Source organism: Trematomus bernacchii, unplaced genomic scaffold (assembly GCF_902827165.1).
Source record: "Trematomus bernacchii unplaced genomic scaffold, fTreBer1.1, whole genome shotgun sequence".
NCBI classification, from domain to species: domain Eukaryota; kingdom Metazoa; phylum Chordata; class Actinopteri; order Perciformes; family Nototheniidae; genus Trematomus; species Trematomus bernacchii.
Genome location: NW_022987720.1, coordinates 12,388,059 through 12,406,359, shown reverse-complemented (window position 1 = coordinate 12,406,359; position 18,301 = coordinate 12,388,059). Strand labels below are relative to the sequence as shown.

General features: G+C 40.6%; 1 protein-coding gene across 1 annotated transcript; it reads left to right on the top strand.

Moving 5' to 3' along the window:
• Positions 1 to 17,587: 17,587 nt before the first annotated feature.
• On the top strand, positions 17,588 to 18,220 carry LOC117493457 (tripartite motif-containing protein 29-like). The gene is given in 3 exon segments (XM_034144019.1): positions 17,588 to 17,669; positions 17,672 to 17,729; positions 17,863 to 18,220. Coding segments are annotated over 3 exon segments (375 nt in total). The 3' UTR covers positions 18,098 to 18,220.
• Positions 18,221 to 18,301: the final 81 nt, after the last annotated feature.

Sequence of the window (18,301 nt, the reverse complement as noted above, 5' to 3'; positions counted from 1 at the left end):
CAGGCAGGAGCACAAGAGGGAAGCAATACTGTTCCACAGATCATTGTGGACTAACTACAGCGATGTGAGCAGGGGAAATCTGGAGGATAATGAAGTTAATATTGTTCCCCTGGACCCACACTGCAATCGCTTTACAAGGATACAAGCCTTCCTGCAATCTTTTGGAAATGTAACCACTTAAGTTGTTTAAGAGGAGGCTGACTAAAGGTTGTACCATCCGATTTGATTTGTGTGCTGACATACAATCTTTACTAGCTGACAGGAAGTGACTGTACCTGATTGTGAGAGACAGCCGCTGGAGGACAGCTTTATAAATTATTCATGTTATCCGAGCATCTCCATCTTTTAGCATCACATGTTCAGCTCTACCCACTCACTCGGTGGAGGTTAAATTGTTTACATGTGGGCAGAACACATTTTTCAACCGGGAAAACTAAAATGCTCAATATGAGGCAATCCCTCATGTCAAACACCTGATGAATAACAATGCCTGAAAGAACATTTGTACTGAATTCAGGTTTTCTTTATCTAATGATAAAACTCGATCTATATTAGATGGATAAAATAACCTAAACCTTCTTTAGAGTGGCCAGTGCGCTTTTACACAACAAAAGGTTAGAATAGTTCCTAGCAAGAGTAACTGCTTAAAATCTTTACTTTTAAAGTAAATAAAACAAAAAGAGGTTTTCATTTCCATTCTATGAGATTAAAACACAGTTCTACTAATCTTACCATATTATTAACATGCATGACTTTCATGGAAACTGAATTAACATGGACGCCTCTAATAAACTAATCCATTATTCACATTTTCAGAAGTGTGGTAATGGAAACAAGGACTTTTCATTAATGGATGTGATATTTAAACTCTTGCATCATAAAAGACCTTGAGAGCCAACTAGTGTGATTACCACTGCAGACGTAAAAGGGTCATCATACAGACCGCTAACCCCTGGAGTAAAAGCACAAAGCATTTACGATGCGTTTGATTTTTGGCTCGCAACCCTCATTCACATTAAGGATCCTTAAACTGTGAAAGAGTAAATAATCTAGAGTGATATGTAAAGACACTCCCAGCTCTGTAGTGGTCATGTTATCACACAATTATTAAATCAAAGCATGCCTTAGTTCTTGTATATATTTAATTGCTTCTCTGTACACTAAGCACATATTTGCACATATGCATATGCGTGCACATATGTGAGCTAAAGCCCTGGTGCATTTACAACTTGCTGTGACAAGGACACTGCATGAAGCAAACCTAGCATAAGGACCGGCTTGCTGGTTTGCAAAGAGAAGTCTGGCATCTTCCCATCATTATGTGCTCAGCCCTCTTTATTGCACGAGATGTTGTGCCACAGAATGCGAGTCTGTATATCATGTTAATATTTTTGCTTAGCAGATTTACTTGAACATCCGTACAACTCTGGTATGGCTATTCCCAGCAGGGTCAATTACTTCGGAAATGCCCTCAAAACATGCAGCTCTTCTGCCATAAAACATTGCATCATCATAAGCCAATCACAAGGCGGCATGCATGGGGCTTTGTTTGGCATAGAACTGGGGAATAAGCAGGTGCATAAGGAGAAAACAATGACTCCACAAACACACCGAGCTCTACAGATGACTGCATGTTGCTGTCAATAACAGATGGGGAAAAGCTTTGATCAAATGTGGATTTAACAATAGGCAAACATTTCTAACAAAAACACTCTTATTACTTGTGATCTGATCCTTAATTAAATAGATTTCAGCAAAAGGTTCTGACGGTCAAATTGAGGTTTTGTCCTTGCACAGTCCAATTGTCAGTTGCTTTCAGTATTGTCCTCTGAAATGAAAAGATGGTAAACAGACCAACAGAGCACAACCGGTTTTAAAACAAATGATATTATCCTTTGAAGGAATCACTTATCTGCTTTTTTTGCATAGCTTCTATCAGTTTGGCACTAAATGTAAATGTCAATCTATCAATGTCAGAAGAAATGACTGAACTCACTCACCAAAGTCTACAAAGGTTTATCATTTCATTTGCACTCCTACAGTTTATCCATCTGTGCAATTGTCAAGCCTATAAGACCCCGTTTACACGAGGACGATACGGGTTGTATCCGCATAGTTTCTCTTGCGTATAGCCCTTTCGTTCACACGAGGCCGTAACAAAACGATAGAAACGGACCCCACAAACGATAACGGGTCCCAAGGTGGATAGATCTGAAAACGTAAAGCTCTGGAGGGTCAAACGGCTCGGTGTGTACGCCTCTATACGATCATTTCCTGAAAAAATAACGATAGCCCCGCCTCCCTCTCCCCACGTAAATGGGGTCTTAATCCTCAAACTCAAACCCATCAGAGAAAAAATACAGCATACTTTCTTTGAGTTTGAATGTAACTGGATTTATATGCAGAAAAAATAACATGGTACCATTGTTCATCACAATTCTTCTACACCCACACCATGTTTCCGTCTTCTTTCCCACAGTATATCATCACTTTAACATGCAGTATCTTAGTCGCTGCGGCCCCTCCCAGTCACACTCTCACTGTAGAGGATCAGCTAATAGACAGACATGTGTGTTGACATAAACCTGAGCTCAACATACTAGGTATACCATGGAGCCACAGAGTTACCAGGATCTGCCGTCTCTACACAATGGTGACACTACGATAATGCATTAGCTCTGCGGCAGCCTAATACTGGGCTTAAGGCTCGACTCTGCTTAATCTATTCTTCATGGTTTAGCCTAGCAGTGTGAACTCTAATGGGCTTATAAAGATGCTTCTATTTTCTGTGATGATGGTTAAACGGTGTGTACCAAATGTTAAAAGGTCTACTTCTCTACTGGCAAACTTGGCAAAGCTATGCCTGATCTGTCTGGCTCACTTGAGGTGATGCACGGACTAATCATTAGCATGGTTTGTGCCGGTGATTTTTTGGCTGAATTAAGGTCAATTAGGAACTATCAATTGCCAACAAGAGCAATGGAAATCCAAAATAATGCAGGTCTAAACAGCTAAACATCTTTTGTTTAGTTTTAGTAAACACTATTGTGCTTTTTGGAAAATACACTATTGCTTTTACAATCAGCCAACTAAATGGTCTGTTTTCGGAGGGAAAAGACACCCGTAGCTCAGTATCTACTCTAATTCATGTCAATCTCTTTAAGATAGACACCGACTACCGACAGAACACCAAGGACAAGCTTTACAGTGATAAAGCAAAACAAATCCATTTGGCACACAGACATCTGGCTTGTGAAAAAGGTCTCATGACTGCAGCTCGAGTCTGCCTTCAACTGAGCCTCAAAACATTTTCTTCTGCATTCACATAATCTGACAAGAGAATTCAAACGTCAATTTAGAGAAACCTTCCAAAGGTCATCAGGCAAACATCAAACTCTAAAGCTGAAAAACTGAGCAGAATAGTTGCGGGAATCAATATTCTACGCCAAACACATCTGAGATGAAGCTGACAAAACAAACGGCCTAAAAGAGCTGTTTACTATTCCACTGTTGAGCCCCTTGCAATCATCCGAATAATGGCCTCATTTAGAAAGTCAACACTTTTCAAAAGACGGATGTTGCTGACAGACATCAGCACAGCAACTTACCTATCAAACGAGACAACCCTTTTTTTGTCTTTCGTTCTTTCAAACTTTCTTTCGTTCTTTCACCCTCTTTCATATTCTCTGTTTTCTAGTCTCGGTCCACTTCTCCACACGAGCTAACAGACTGTCCCTGGGTGAGAGGCAAGCAAGGGATGAAGAGGAGGAGGGGATGAAGAGAGGAGGGGGGGAATACTGTAGGTGAGGGGGAATGCAGAGATAGAGCGAATGACTGTTGATCAATTAATTCCCACAGCTGTGCAGTGCCCCTCTGAGTGTTTACCCCCTTTCTGTTCATTTTTTTTCTAAGAATATTAATAGTGGAATTGTTTTGTTTTGTCAGATCAGGATATGCCTTTAAATCCCAGGAGTGTTTCAACATGCCTCCACTATATTCTCCCCTACATTTACACTCCCTTTTCATGAAAACACATTACCATGAATGCAATTATAAAAGGAAACTGCATGCAGAAATATAGTATTGTGCAGATATAACTAGAAGCAAACACTCCTGCTGCTCACCAAGAAACGCCTTCCGATTTAGTTTATTTTAAGGAACAGCATTTTTAGACATGGAAATTGTATTTTTACCAAAGGGTTTGTAAAAGACAGTGAAATAGAAGGATGTAAAGGCTCAGCAGAGAGAGGTCTGAAGGGAATAGAGGGAGCATTACATGAAGAAATTGACCCACCCGATCATCCATTTACAATACCATCCCCCATTCACTCCAGGCAAACAGCCCAGTCCCCTTATTAAGTGATCATTACATCCGCCATTTATTTTATTTGTGTATTTATCTTTTTTTTTCTCCATCTTATAGTCTTTCACACACACCTTGGAGCACTTCACTTCAAAGAGATCTTCCATGTGGTTGACAGCCACCACTCCAGCACACACACACACACACTCACGCTAACACACAGGAAGGCACAATCACACGTTGCACTCAGCTACACACACACAACAATAATCGCTCTTACACACATTCACACCCACCAGCTCCACCTGCTTCACTGATGGTTTTTCTGCTTTTCACCAGCCCCCTCCCATTTCTTGCTGCTCCCACAAATGGTGCCTCCACCCAGTGTTCCCAGCACCTCCAGCTTGTATTCAACATAAATGCAAGCCTCTTTTTCCCCCCATGAGCCTCACTCCTAACCTTCTACCCATTAACCGATGCTACCTTTCAGCATCCCTCTCCTGAAGCGATGCTGCGCTCCAAGAGCCCCTCAGCCCAACCCCCCCCCATCCCCTGCTCACAGAGTGTAACAGGAGGACAGCCGGCTGGTTGGGAAGCACAACACGCAGAACCAAACAGATACCTGCTGTACAAGTAAGCAAGGAGATTTTTGACATGCCTTGGGATGGTGCATTGCCCATGCTGCGACACGGACCGCTGCAGCTGAAAGTGATCGCGTTTCCTGTTCCCCCCTCCTCTTTTTTTCCTCTCTCCTCCTCCCTCCTCCTGTCCCTCGTTTTCTGTTCTTCACAAAGCGCCGGGTCTCTCCTTCCTTGTGCCGGTCCCCGCGCTCCTATTCGCTCCTCTCCTTCTGCCGTCCTCCTTCCCTTTGTCTCACTCTGGCGTTCTCTTTTGCCTCCACTGGAACCTCCTTTTTGCGAGATGGCTGTGGTCCAGCAGCGGCGCTCCTGACAGCACTGCGCGTGTGTGACTGTGAGCACGTGTGTGTGTGTGAGGGAGAGGTTGAGTGGGAGAGCCTGGGTGTGTGTGCGAGAGTGTGAGAGAGAGAGAGAGAGTGAGAGAGAGAGAGAGAGAGAGTGAGAGAGTGAGAGAGTGAGAGAGAGAGAGAGAGAGAGAGCTCTCTCCGAGACTCGATCGACGGCTCTCCTAGCGCTCGAGCTATCTCGCTCAGTGCGAGATAGAGAGGCGCTCGGGGCGTATTCTTCCGCTGTATGGTCCTTGCATGCCGGTGCAAGGATGCTCAGCATGCGGCTAAGAATTAAGCAAAAATGTTTCCCATAAATTCACACTCTCACCCACTCAGTCCCACTTGCTCACTCTATGCCTTATTTCCTCTCCATTACACATTATATTTTCTCCCTCTCTCTCTTAAAGACACAGGCGGCACGCTGCATTGCTACACGCCTCGGGCGCATCTCATGATATGGTAATAAAGGGGAGTCCAGGGACACGGATGGTCCTGTGTGGGGCTCAGCAGCTGAGCTAGCAGGGTGGGTGGAGAAATGCTTCAAGTGTCTACTGTACCATGGGGGAGGATGGGGGAGGGTGGTGCTGGTGGTGGGGAGAGAGAGAGAGTGGAAGCGAGAGACAAGAGCGTACACTTGAATATACCCTAGTGACAACAGTAGCTAATGATGAAGCTGCGCTGGGCCCCAGGCGAGGTTGTAATGTATTGGCATGGCAACCAGCGCGCAGTGGCAGGTGAGGGTGACGAGAAGGACGCCACATGAGGGCGACCTCAGCATCTCTGTGGCCTGTGGCTCTGCACTGCTGGATGTTTGTTTGCAAGAACAAATGATCCCTCTTAATCCGGGCGACTATCACCTTCACTTCACAACAATCACACTCGAGAATAAGGGCAGAACCCAGCGTTATGTCAGCTATTCAAAAAGCCTTTGAAAATCAACTGTGAAAAAACCACACTGAAATCAGTCATGTACAATACTAAAAGAGGACAAATCAACACAATACGAATGAGCTACAAGTGGATAAGGGAAGCAAAGAGACGGCATGAAATCAAAGAGGAATAGTGAGCATCATGGAAGCCGTCAGGTGTTGCGCAGCACAGAGATTCAGAGCATTGCTGTCAAACAGAGGAGGCTTTGTTTTGCTGTAGTAGCTAATGGGTGCTGATGAGTTAAGAAAGTAAGAGCAGCAGGGAGAGAGAGGGAAGAAGAGAATGTAAAATGACAGGAGACGGAGAGATAAAAGAGAAGGGAGCGCCTCTTCACGATGAGTGCTATGAATAATGTATGGTGCACACGAGTTACACAGCACACTGGCCTGTCCGTCATGTCCAGCTGGCTCACGGGATCACGGAGGAGATACATCGTCCTGTCAGCTGGCGCCTGTCTTCTTGAGCTAAAAGCGTGCAGACAAAACCCTGCAACAGCACGAATTTACACGTTATTTTAATGAAGTTGACATAAGGGGAGTGATATATTATACAAAAAGAGACAGCCTTTATTCATAAGTGTCATTAAATGTACCCTAGATAATCAAATGTGATCATATTTGGTATACAATTGCAGGTGTATGAGCACAAAAACATTCACTTATGGACAAAAACCACATGGATGGCCAATTGTGTATTGATTAAATGCTTAGGGAAATAAAAGGTCATTGTGATTTACTGTTTACTGTCAATAGAGAAGAGAGATGTCACATACCATTTTTGGTGTGGTAAGAGACACACTGTTCTATAAAAATGTCATCCAGCTAAGTCATATGAGGACAAAATATAAAGGAGTATTGCTCATTGTGTGGACATGTTGGACTGCATTGTGAAAAATCTACATTAAAGCCATGCTGTTCAGGGTGCTACTGCTGGTGCTGAATATGGTATTTCCCAGCAGGTGATGGTTACTATTTTTTGCAAATGATCTCTTGTTGAGATTGGAACAATTCTAAAATCAAATTAGTTGGAAAGTGGAAAGTTTGATGTTACGTCTCCAAAAGCACAAAATGATGTGAGGGCAGGGGGTTGATAGGTTTGCTGATAACTGAGTTATTATACCACAGGTGTTTTTTGATGCCAGCAAAACTCTAATCATTAAAGTAAACAGCAAATCTAGTGCAGAGTATCTGGAAATTGAAACAGGTGTAGCCTACTGACTTTGGCACACTATTTTTCAAAAGCTTTCTTCACAAAATTATCTTTGGCCGACAACAGACATGGCTAGCAGAGAGCACTTCAACTGAACAACAACAGCCCAGTTTAATTTTGGCTGATTATCAAGGACACACAGATATGATTGCACCATAGGCTGATGAAAAAGATAGTGGACAAAACAGTAGAGTTTGGTCGAGAAAATATCTGCTTTTTAGCATAGCACAGACACAAAGACTTTGAAATTGTGCATGTAATAAACAGGAGGGGAAATATATCCCTAATTATGGATCTAATCGCCCTTTACTTTATATTAAATTTGATGTATTATTATTATTTATGCTTTTTTTTTTTTTACGGCATAATGAAGTGCAGACTATAAAAACTGTTCCGTTCTTTTTCTTTTAAATTAAAATGTCTTTGTCTCCCTGGCACAAATAGGGAATAAATAACCAAAACAAAATAAACAACAAAACCACATAGGTATCCGCCAAGAACATTTCAATTGGTGCATCCCTAAATACAACAAAACGTGCTGTTTACATCACTCACACAAAGCACGTGCACGCAGGCAATATTAATGCCAGTTTGAAATGACATTACTCCTTATATAATGCTGTCTGTCTTTATTTCATGTGGGGAATAAAACTGCTGCAGTAGATCTAAGGGATTATCGGCCAAGGACATTGTTGTTATGTTGAGATAATAGCTATGACCTGCATCGTTTGGGAAACAACATTTTAGTACCTTGTACAATGGTTAAGACAAAATTATTGGAGGTGTGAAGTGCTGATGGCCGGTTTTCCCTGAAGGCTTCTGTATTTTACAGAGCAGAAAGCTGCTCATTGCAGAGGTGCAACTTGCTGAGTAAGTAGCTTTGTTGAGTTGATGAGCACGCTCAGCAACTGCTTTATAATAAAATGACATATGCTGTTTTATTGCTGGATCTGGAACCTACCATTTGGCAGTGTGAATTATCGGGCTGCTCAATCTAAAATGCATTTGGCCTTTCTTAAATAGCATTTTGCAACTTTTCAATTCATGGCCTTGAAAAACATGGTCTGGTTGTCCCCTAAGGAGTCAAAGGAGCACAGTTTGTCCTGGTTGTCCTCCTTCTTTCTTTCCATCTCAGCTGTAAGAGCCCATCGACCCAGAAACACTGCTGCACATTCTGTGGCACAATAGATCTGCGCTCGCTTCAGTGGAAACTGGCCATCTGAGGTTATTAAAGGGGCGCGGGGGATGAATGTCAATGACAGTGTGACTTGGATGCAGAAAGACAAGACAACCTAGAAAAGGTGTTCTTAATGTGTTCGAGAGAGAGAGAGGTCAATATCATAACACATCAATCATCATTCAAATTCCCTTCACAACATACACTCGCATGCACAAATGCACACAGTTGCTAATGGTGCCTCGTAACCTTGAGGGACCTTCCCAATGACACTGTGGGTTCAGAGCAAATTGTGGGTTGCCGAAATAGTTAGTGTTTCCGGTGTTATGTGGCATATGTTCGGCATATGCAATTACTTTATTATAATATAAACCCAACATGGGGATGTTATAGACAAACTTTATATTTTTGGTATAAAGATCCAGTATTATAAACTCAACCAGAGGGTCCGGAAGACACAAACACAACCAGCATTTAGGATGAAAGGAAGCACAGAATATATTTTCTGGTAAACAAATTATTATTTGTCACAGATCACACTTATTATTTGTGTGATCTGTGACAAAGGGGTTTTCACGGGTAGGGAACATTCCATGCCATCCTTAATATGCTTGTGGTGTAAAAAGAACAGGTAAGAAGAAATCATCATCATCATATCATTTTAATTGTCAAATATGAGAACAATCCTCTCTACAAACCTCCAATACACACAGTGAACCAAGACTGTTCCAATTATAGGCAATGACAAACATGTATCATCTAACAATTTCAAACTTTGCAGATCTGTGCAGAGTTACTGCTGCTAAAGCACTTATGACCCTTTGTCCAGTGGAGACAATAGAGACAAATGTTTATGGGAGCCAATGAGCCATATTCTGTCAGCTGGCACAAAGAGCAACAATAAATGTCTGCTATAAAACTAAATTAGATACAGAACCAGACTATTATTGACAATCTTCTGGGTGGCGCACAGACAGCATGGCCAATACTCTTCTTGGCTAGAAAGGGGGGGGTTCACTTTGAGCTACCACTGATTGGGAGGAGGGGGCATCAGTTGCCCATTGAGATTGATGGGAAGTCAGTAAACCACCTGAGGCCCAGCAGAACACCGAGACACATCAGAGTCAGAACCAGTTTTTAATGGCGGATATGCTCATGCATACAAGGAATTTGACTCTGGCATTTGATTATAACTTAACAACACCGCCAAAAGTTAAGAGTAAGGAGCAGACCACCTCTTCTTAAGAAATATATATATGAGCTACAGTAGGTGACCACCAAAATATGGTTGTGAGCCTAAATTGAGCAAGGAATACAGCGGACTGTAGCAAAATTGTAAGCCCTAACAAAAGAGAAAATATTAAACTACAGAAACCATACAATCTACTATGTTTAAGACAAAGATGTTTACATCCCTTAAGTAAAAACACATTATTACTTTCTACTAGAGACCATTATTTGCCAATGGGCAAGCCCAAAAGAGACAACCAAGAGTTAAATGTACTGCAAGTCACCAAAATATCAACATTTAACATGAGAAAACAACTAAATGTAGGTACTTTAAAGTTACTTTAGTACTGTATGACCATTTAATTTAAACTTGCTTTTATCCCCAACATTTCAATGGAAATGTTGTATTATTAATTTTATTGTGTTGACTATATCAATAGTTAATTGCTGCAGATTAGGATTTTGCAAAGCATATGCTTAGTTTATCAATTTTGATATCAATTCAATTAAACTACCCAGCAATATAGATTGAAATCACATATAGATTGAAATTAGCTCCAACTTGACCAGCGACAGCAATAAAAGGCTGCTTTCAATTATGTGCGTCAGTAAAAAGAAAAAAACGATTATTCAATCATATAATATGAAATAATATCTACTTGAAAGTAACGTTACACTAGGCCAACTGTACTAAGAGTTTGAATGCAAAACTTGGGACTTGTTTACTATTCTGCATATATGACAAACAATTTATGAAAAATGAGCACAGCAAACTACGATGAATACATTCACAATCATACAAATATACAAATGAGGTGGCATAGAGCGGTGATTAGCTAACACGGCAGGTAGCATTTAGCATAGCTAGATAAGGTAGCCAACATGGTAGCTAAGCACAACCTCATAATTAAAGTTCGATACTTACTTTACGACATGATAACTCTGCCATTTGCCATTTGGCATTTGGCTTGTCTTGAACTCTGCTGCGGGTATCTAACATGAGGAAGAACCAAGTAAGTGGGTTAGAAGCGATCAAGTGACAGGTAAGCAAAACAGAGGCCAAACAGGGTGCGGAGCAATTTAACTAGACCGCCTCAAATTAAAGGGTCCGATGAATATGTTACAGCGTGTGCCGAATATCGAGTATTGATGACGATTCCTTTTTCTAAAATTATTATTATTATCACAATCAAAGTGTATTTTAAAGTGTTTGCTGTAGGTCCTGCATTGGGAAATGTACTGAAGTAGGCTACAAAAGCCTGAAAATGTCCTACTTAAAATGCCAAAAGCAAAAATAATATAGAATAGCACATAGGCCTAGGAGTATTCATAATGTTATCCTCAAAGTAGGTAAACGTAGAACGAAGCAGAAATTGCCTATGTGGCTTAAAATATATATGGTGGCACGCCCAGATATGAAAAAATCAAAAGGTCAACAATACAAAAGGAGTCACAAAAAAAGGACAATAGGTTGCCTTCCCTAATAATTGTAGCTATAGTTTTATTTAAGGCAACATATATTTTATCCACCACTGCTCATTGGAAGAAACTTGGAGTTCAGTTTCTTACTCAAGGACACAATATGTGAAAAAGCCTGAGGTCAAACCATCAACTGTAGGAGATATTGATGACCTGTGAACTCCTATGTCCAATAAATAATTGTTGTTGTACTAAACCACAACAAAAAGATTAATTATTAATAAAATGTGCATGTATACATGGGGTAAATACTAATAGGTCTAAAAAAAAGTCCAAACTAATACAATTCAATGGGGACTGCATTTATTGGCAACGTTTTATTTATATTAAAAGATCTGTCTTTTCTCTTCCAGACATCTTTCTTCAACTGTCTTCCAGACGGATTTAGCCATGTTATGAAATTAAAGAGTTCTTGGCCTCAGCGTTAGTACACTGCCAATCAACTGGACAAATCCTGTGTTTCCATGGCAATGTTAAAGGCTATAGATGACTTGTCTTTATGGAAAGGTGCAGTCCCTGCTGGTGAACTCTGTTTCCTTTGTGCTGTGTGGGTGGATGGACAGGATTTGAAATACCAGCCCAGCAACAGGCACACTGCTGAGCGCCTTCTGTGACTTCCGTACGCCAAGAAAATGTGTGAAAAATGACCGGCATTACTGTTACACATACACAGAGCCTGTAGAGAGAAAATGTTAGATGATTAACCTGCACTTTCAGAAGACTTAATCCCTGCAGTAAATAGGACCACATATTTATATTATCACGCATTAAATACATTTAGCTAAGCATAAAACGACAACCATTTAGACTTTGTTGTTGTTTGTTGTTGTGCAACATTCATATGAGGCAAAAGTCAAAGTGATGAGATACAAGATAATGTACTGGGGATTACTTCTTCTTCTGCTGCCTCCTTTCCTTTTTCAATATATTAACAATATCCTTTGAATGATCTTCACAGGTGGATAATTGATAAAGCTGGTCGATGACAATCAATGGCGCAGTGCTTCAGCTCCCCTGGGATAGAGGTCATCAGTGCACGGAGCATTTCAATAATGTCAACATATTTCACTGCAAGTAAAGCTATATATACATTGTTAGATTGTCAATACTGATGCAGCATTGCATAAGCAGCATTTTACTTGTGTAGCAGAACACGGTGCTAGTTTTACCTAAAATATATAGGGAAAGGGACCCTACATAATGACACAAGATAAAGCTAAGGAGTTTTGAGAAGCTGTAAGAAAGAATAAAAAACAAAGTTCTGCGAAACAAATGTGTTTTCATTTTTGGTTAAATAATCTAATCGTGGATAACTGAATAACTTTTAATGCAAAGTTTAGGGGAGAATGACATGACCAGGGGCCCTTTTTTTAGTGACTCTAACTCTAATGTACCTAATAACTAAAACTGCAAATTAAATGTGGTCAAATAAGTAGTTCAATAATTCCCTCTTAAACTATGAGTTTAAAGTTGCATAAAATGGGAATATTCAACTTCAAGAACTACTCTTCACCAGAGTACTTGAGTAAATGTTCTTTGCTACTTTCCACCACAGGAGGTTACAGTGTTTGTGCAAATAGGGATGCTGAAAAGTCATAGTGTGGTTAACAAAGGGTTAATCAATCAATCAATCAATCAATCAATGTTTATTTATATAGCCCAATATCACAAATGTTACATTTGTCTCAGTGAACTTCACAGTTTGTACAGAATATCAGTATGACAATACGACACCCTCTGTCCTTAGACCCTCACATCGTACAAGGAAAAACTTCCAGAGAAACCCCGCAGTTTAAAGGGGAACATGGGAGAAACCTCAGGGAGAGCAACAGAGGAGGGATCCCTCTCCCAGGACGGACAGACGTGCAATAGATGCCGTGTGTAAATCGAAGAGATAATACATTTACAGCATAGACCAAATGTTTGGAAAAAGAAGATGAATCCACGAGGATGTCAACAATCCTGTGGGAGCCATCAGGGAAGTAGTATGATGAGAGTCAGGCAGGACCACAGTGACAGGTTCAGAAAAGACTCGAAGTCCAGGACTCAGATCCAGGACTCAGGATAGAGGATCCAGGACACAGGACCGCAGCAACAGGATCAGCCACGACTCAGGATCCCGGCGTAGATAGACACCAAAAAGACATTTGGGGGAAGCTGGGTTATTCGGAACATGAGAGTACACAGGTACAGACAGACAGAAGGAAGAAGTAAGGTGTCCCACAACAGTCTAAGCCTATAGCAGCTAAACTAACGTGTCTACGTACATGCACTCCCTTAGGATAGGTTGAGGGAAAGGGGTAGCAAGTAAGACGTAAGGAACAGAGGTGGAGAGGCACAACGTGTCTACATGCACTCCCTTAGGTTAGGGTGAGGGAAAAGAGTAGGAATTAAGATGTATGCGCCACATCTATACCATGAGCGCATTGCTCCTAAAACGTTTTTGGGCACTGACACCAATCAACAGTTGTGCGTCGACTCGGCAGGGATCAAGGCACGTGTATGCCTCTCCCTGCTTCCACCGTCTACACACACAACCAAATGACATACCATCAGTAAGGAAAAAGAGTAAGAACTCAAATGTATGGGTGAAGAGGCACAACGTGTCTACGTCAATGCACTCTTTATTAGATTATTTTATCAACTATAAGCTTTATCAAAAAGGAAGGTCTTAAGCGTACTCTTAAAAACGGATAGGCTGTCTGCCGCCCGAACACAAACTGGAAGCTGATTCCACAAAAGTGGAGCTTGATAAGAAAAGGCTCTGGCTCCCATTGTACTTTTAGAGACTCTAGGAACAACCAACAACCGTGCATTCTTGGAACGCAATGCCCTAGTAGGACAGTAGGGTATAATGAGTTATTTAAGGTAAGATGGCGCCTGCCCATTAAGGGCTTTGTAGGCGAGAAGAAGAATTTTAAATTCTATCCTGTGTTCTATAGGGAGCCAGTGTAAGGCAGCCAGAACAAGAGTAATGTGGTCCCTTTTCCGAACTCTGGTTAGCAGCAAAGTGCTGCAGCATTTTGAATCAGCTGAAGCGACTTAACTGACTTCTTGGTACACCCTGATAATAGAGAGTTACAATAATCCAGCCTTGAAGTAACAAATGCATGGACTAGTTTCTCTGCATCGTTTTGAGGCAAGATAGGCCTGATTTTTGCAATGTTACGTAGATGGAAGAAGGCGGTCCTTGAGATTGATTTTATGTGGGCGTTAAAGGATAAATCCTGATCAAATATAACACCAAGATTCCTTACAGTCTTACTGGAGGCCAAATGAATGCCATCCATAGTTAGTATATCTTTAGATAATTTGTTTCATAGATTCTTTGGGCCGAGTACAATAACTTCAGTTTTGGCCGTGTTTAACATCAAAAAGTTTAAGGTCATCCATGTTTTTAAGTCCTTGAGGCAGTCTTGAATTTTATTTAGATGATTGGTTTCATCAGGCTTGATGGATAAATGTAGTTGAGCATCATCCGCATAACAATGGAAATTTGCAGAATGATTCCTTATAATATTGCCTAATGGAAGCATATATAATGTGAACAAAATAGGTTAATATGCTGTAAATGTATACATCAATGAAAGACGTAGTGGATTCGCAGAGGGCGTCTGCCAAAGGTTAAGTGTAGAGCAGTGTGTGTGAGTCTACATATCCTTTTAGAATTATTCAGGTCACTTTTTTATTTGATAGTCAGAGTGTGTGTGAGATGGAAATAGATGATGGCACGGTAGATGTGGTGATTTTGATTACAAATGTGTTGAACCAGTGAAAGACATTCAGATCCACAGAGCTGTCTGAAGATGATATTCACATCTGCTCCACCTAATTACAAAGTTCTTTCATATAGAAATATGATAGGATCAGGTCATAGAGCATCTTCTAATTCCAATAAAAGGGCAGCTGTTGCGAGGTGAGGGATGATGTGCCTACAAGGATGTAATCATAAACTATACCCTGTAGTCAATTAGAGAGAATTAACTAAATAAAAGCCTTAGAACCCAGTCCTTATATCTGTCTGCAATCCAAGCTAGATGAAAACCTGTATCACGGTCTTGTCTCCTGCTCTCCCTTTTCCATGTCTACTCTCTCTATAAATACATAAGGTGCTGTTTCCAAGGTAACAACTCTATGGAGAATTGGCCACCTGAAATCTAGATGGAGCGGAAGAGGAGGGTTAATTGTGGTCTGTAGGCTCTCTGATGGTCGGGAAAAGACCCTTGTTTCACTGTGCCACCATCTGTCCAACTGTACCCTGAAGTTTGGATCCTGGGACTAATGTGTTTTATTAATAAATATCTCATCCTCCAAGCCAATTGTAATGTTGAACAGAACAAAATACATTCTCAATATAAATAATTCCATTTGTTTTTCCATACATTTCCCATAAAAGAATATACATTTATTGCTGAATGGATAATTTTAAATATTTCTCCAACAAGTTTCTGAATTCAAGACCTCTCTTATAGTGCAGTGTGAAGCCACATATACTTACTTATTAGCTAATGAATGTTCAATGTGTCATTAGTGAAAATATTACAAATGAGTCAACAGTTACTTCCATTTTGTTTTTAATTGTATCTATGAAAGAGTGGTTCTATGGTGTGGAGATTGGTCGACAAGATGTTCAAACCAGTGTCAAGGCAGATGGTATACTATGTCTTTCGGTTGAATATTTGTTCCTCTTTTGGTTGCTTTATTTTGAAAGTATTTGCCAGAAATGAAATGTCAGTGAGCTATTCTTCTCCTCTCTTTAATTAGTATTTACTGCCATCCAGTGGTTACATTCAGGAAATGCAACAGTACCTTTATTATTTGTCCATTTACAAAATATGTATATTTCTCCTGCTAATTGCTTATGACAAAATTAAATGAATACTGAGATGAGGTAAACAATGATTTTTTTTTTTTAAAGGTATCGATTCTGCCAGATTATTCTCACACTTTTCATCACATCACCAAAAATCTCTCTTTAGGAGAATAGTCTAAATACATTATGAGCAGCAAGGCAAGGCAAGGCAAGGCAAGGCAAGGCAAGGCAAGTTTATTTATATAGCACCTTTCAACACAAGGCAATTCAAAGTGCTTTACAAAAATGGAAGACATTATGAAAATGGCATTTAAAATCAGTCATTAAAAAGAAAAGATAATAAAATAAACATTAAAAGAAAAAATACATGGATAAAAGTTAAAAGTTACAGTGCAGTTTAAGATGTGAATAGTTCAATTAAAAGCAGCGGCAAAAAGAAAAGTCTTCAGCCTGGATTTAAAAGTAGTAAGAGTTGCAGCGGACCTGCAGGTTCTTGCAGCACACAGATTTAGGATTCAAACAACAATTCTGAAAGATTAAGGATCAACATACTGTGTAATTATTTGAGCTTCAGTGTGCTGTTGGATGTGTGGACACCAAGGAAGAAGGAAAGGAGGTTGTGGTAACTCCTTACTCACCTTCACAAACACCCCTCTAAAAAAAGAACCCTACAGTACACCAACGTAGGGGAGCAGTGGCCAAAATGTCCAGTGAGGAGGAGAAAAGAATAAATAAATAATCCAGTAATTCAATATATATGATTCTCGATTAAGTACTTTGACTTTTGGTATTTTAACAATTTTTTGATGCCAATACGTCACAGTTTATGCTTCTTTATACTTCTACTGCACTACATTTTAGAAACCAGTATTGTACTTTTTACTCCATAACATTTATTTGACAGCTTTTAGTTACTACTTAGATATAGATTATTAGATTATTCAAAAAGATAAATCAATTATTAAATACACTTTGAGGTGTATTTATAGGTGAAGATATCCAGCAGCAGGACATAAAGTTATTCAAATTAGCTTTACATTTACTTACTATGATAAAACACATCAATAATCATTATAGTAAAACTCAATATATACGATTCTGAAAAGGGCCATTATTAAGGAGTACTTTTACTTTTGGTACTTTAAGTATATTTTGATATCGATGCTTTTGTACTTTTACTTGTAACACAGTATTTTTTACACTGTAGTATTTCTACTTTTGCTTTAGTAGAATATACTTCTTACACCACTGCTACCATGAGTGTGGAGCTGTGTGCTACAAAAGCCTGAATTTACAATTCACAGCCAGCTCCACTCTGTATTTTCTGGTTCCTCCCCTTTAGATCCACACTGAGGAGGATGGGTGTAATAACATATGGGTAAAGTACAAGAGCTGACAGCCACATTCACAGTTCAGATTACAGCTAGTTTCAGCTCTCAGGAAGTGAAACTCAGACACTCGATGCCACTGAGAGGTGAAATGGCGCAGAAAGGAGTTCAGCTGGACCGGGAAATCTTATCTTGTCCCATCTGTCTGGATCTACTGAAGGATCCGGTGACCACTTCCTGTGGACACAGCTACTGCATGAAGTGTATTACAGGCTTCTGGGATGGAGAGGATGAGAAGAAGATCCACAGCTGCCCTCAGTGTAGGCAGAGCTTCACACCGAGGCCTGTCCTGCTGAAAAACACCATGTTACCAGCTTTAGTGGAGTAGCTGAAGGAGACTGGACTCCAAGCTGCTCCTGCTGATCACTGCTATGCTGGAGCTGAAGATGTGGCCTGTGATGTCTGCACTGGGAGGAAACTGAGAGCCTGTAAGTCCTGTCTTATGTGTCTTATATCTTACTGCGAGAAACACCTCCAGCTTCATTATGATTCACCTGCCTTTGAAAAACACAAGCTGGTGGAGCCCTCGAAGAAGCTCCAGGAGAACATCTGCTCTCGTCACGACGAGGTGATGAAGATGTTCTCTCTGCTCTGTGGATGAACATAAAGGCCACGACACAGTGTCAGCTGCGGCAGAAAGGACTGCGAGGCAGAGAAAGCTGGAGGGGAGTCGACAAAACATCCAGCAGAGAATCCAGGACAGAGAGAAGGAGGTGAAGCTGCTTCAGCAGGAGGTGGAGGCCGTCAATGGCTCTGCTGATAAAGCAGTGGAGGTCAGTGAGAAGATGTTCACTGAGCTGATCTG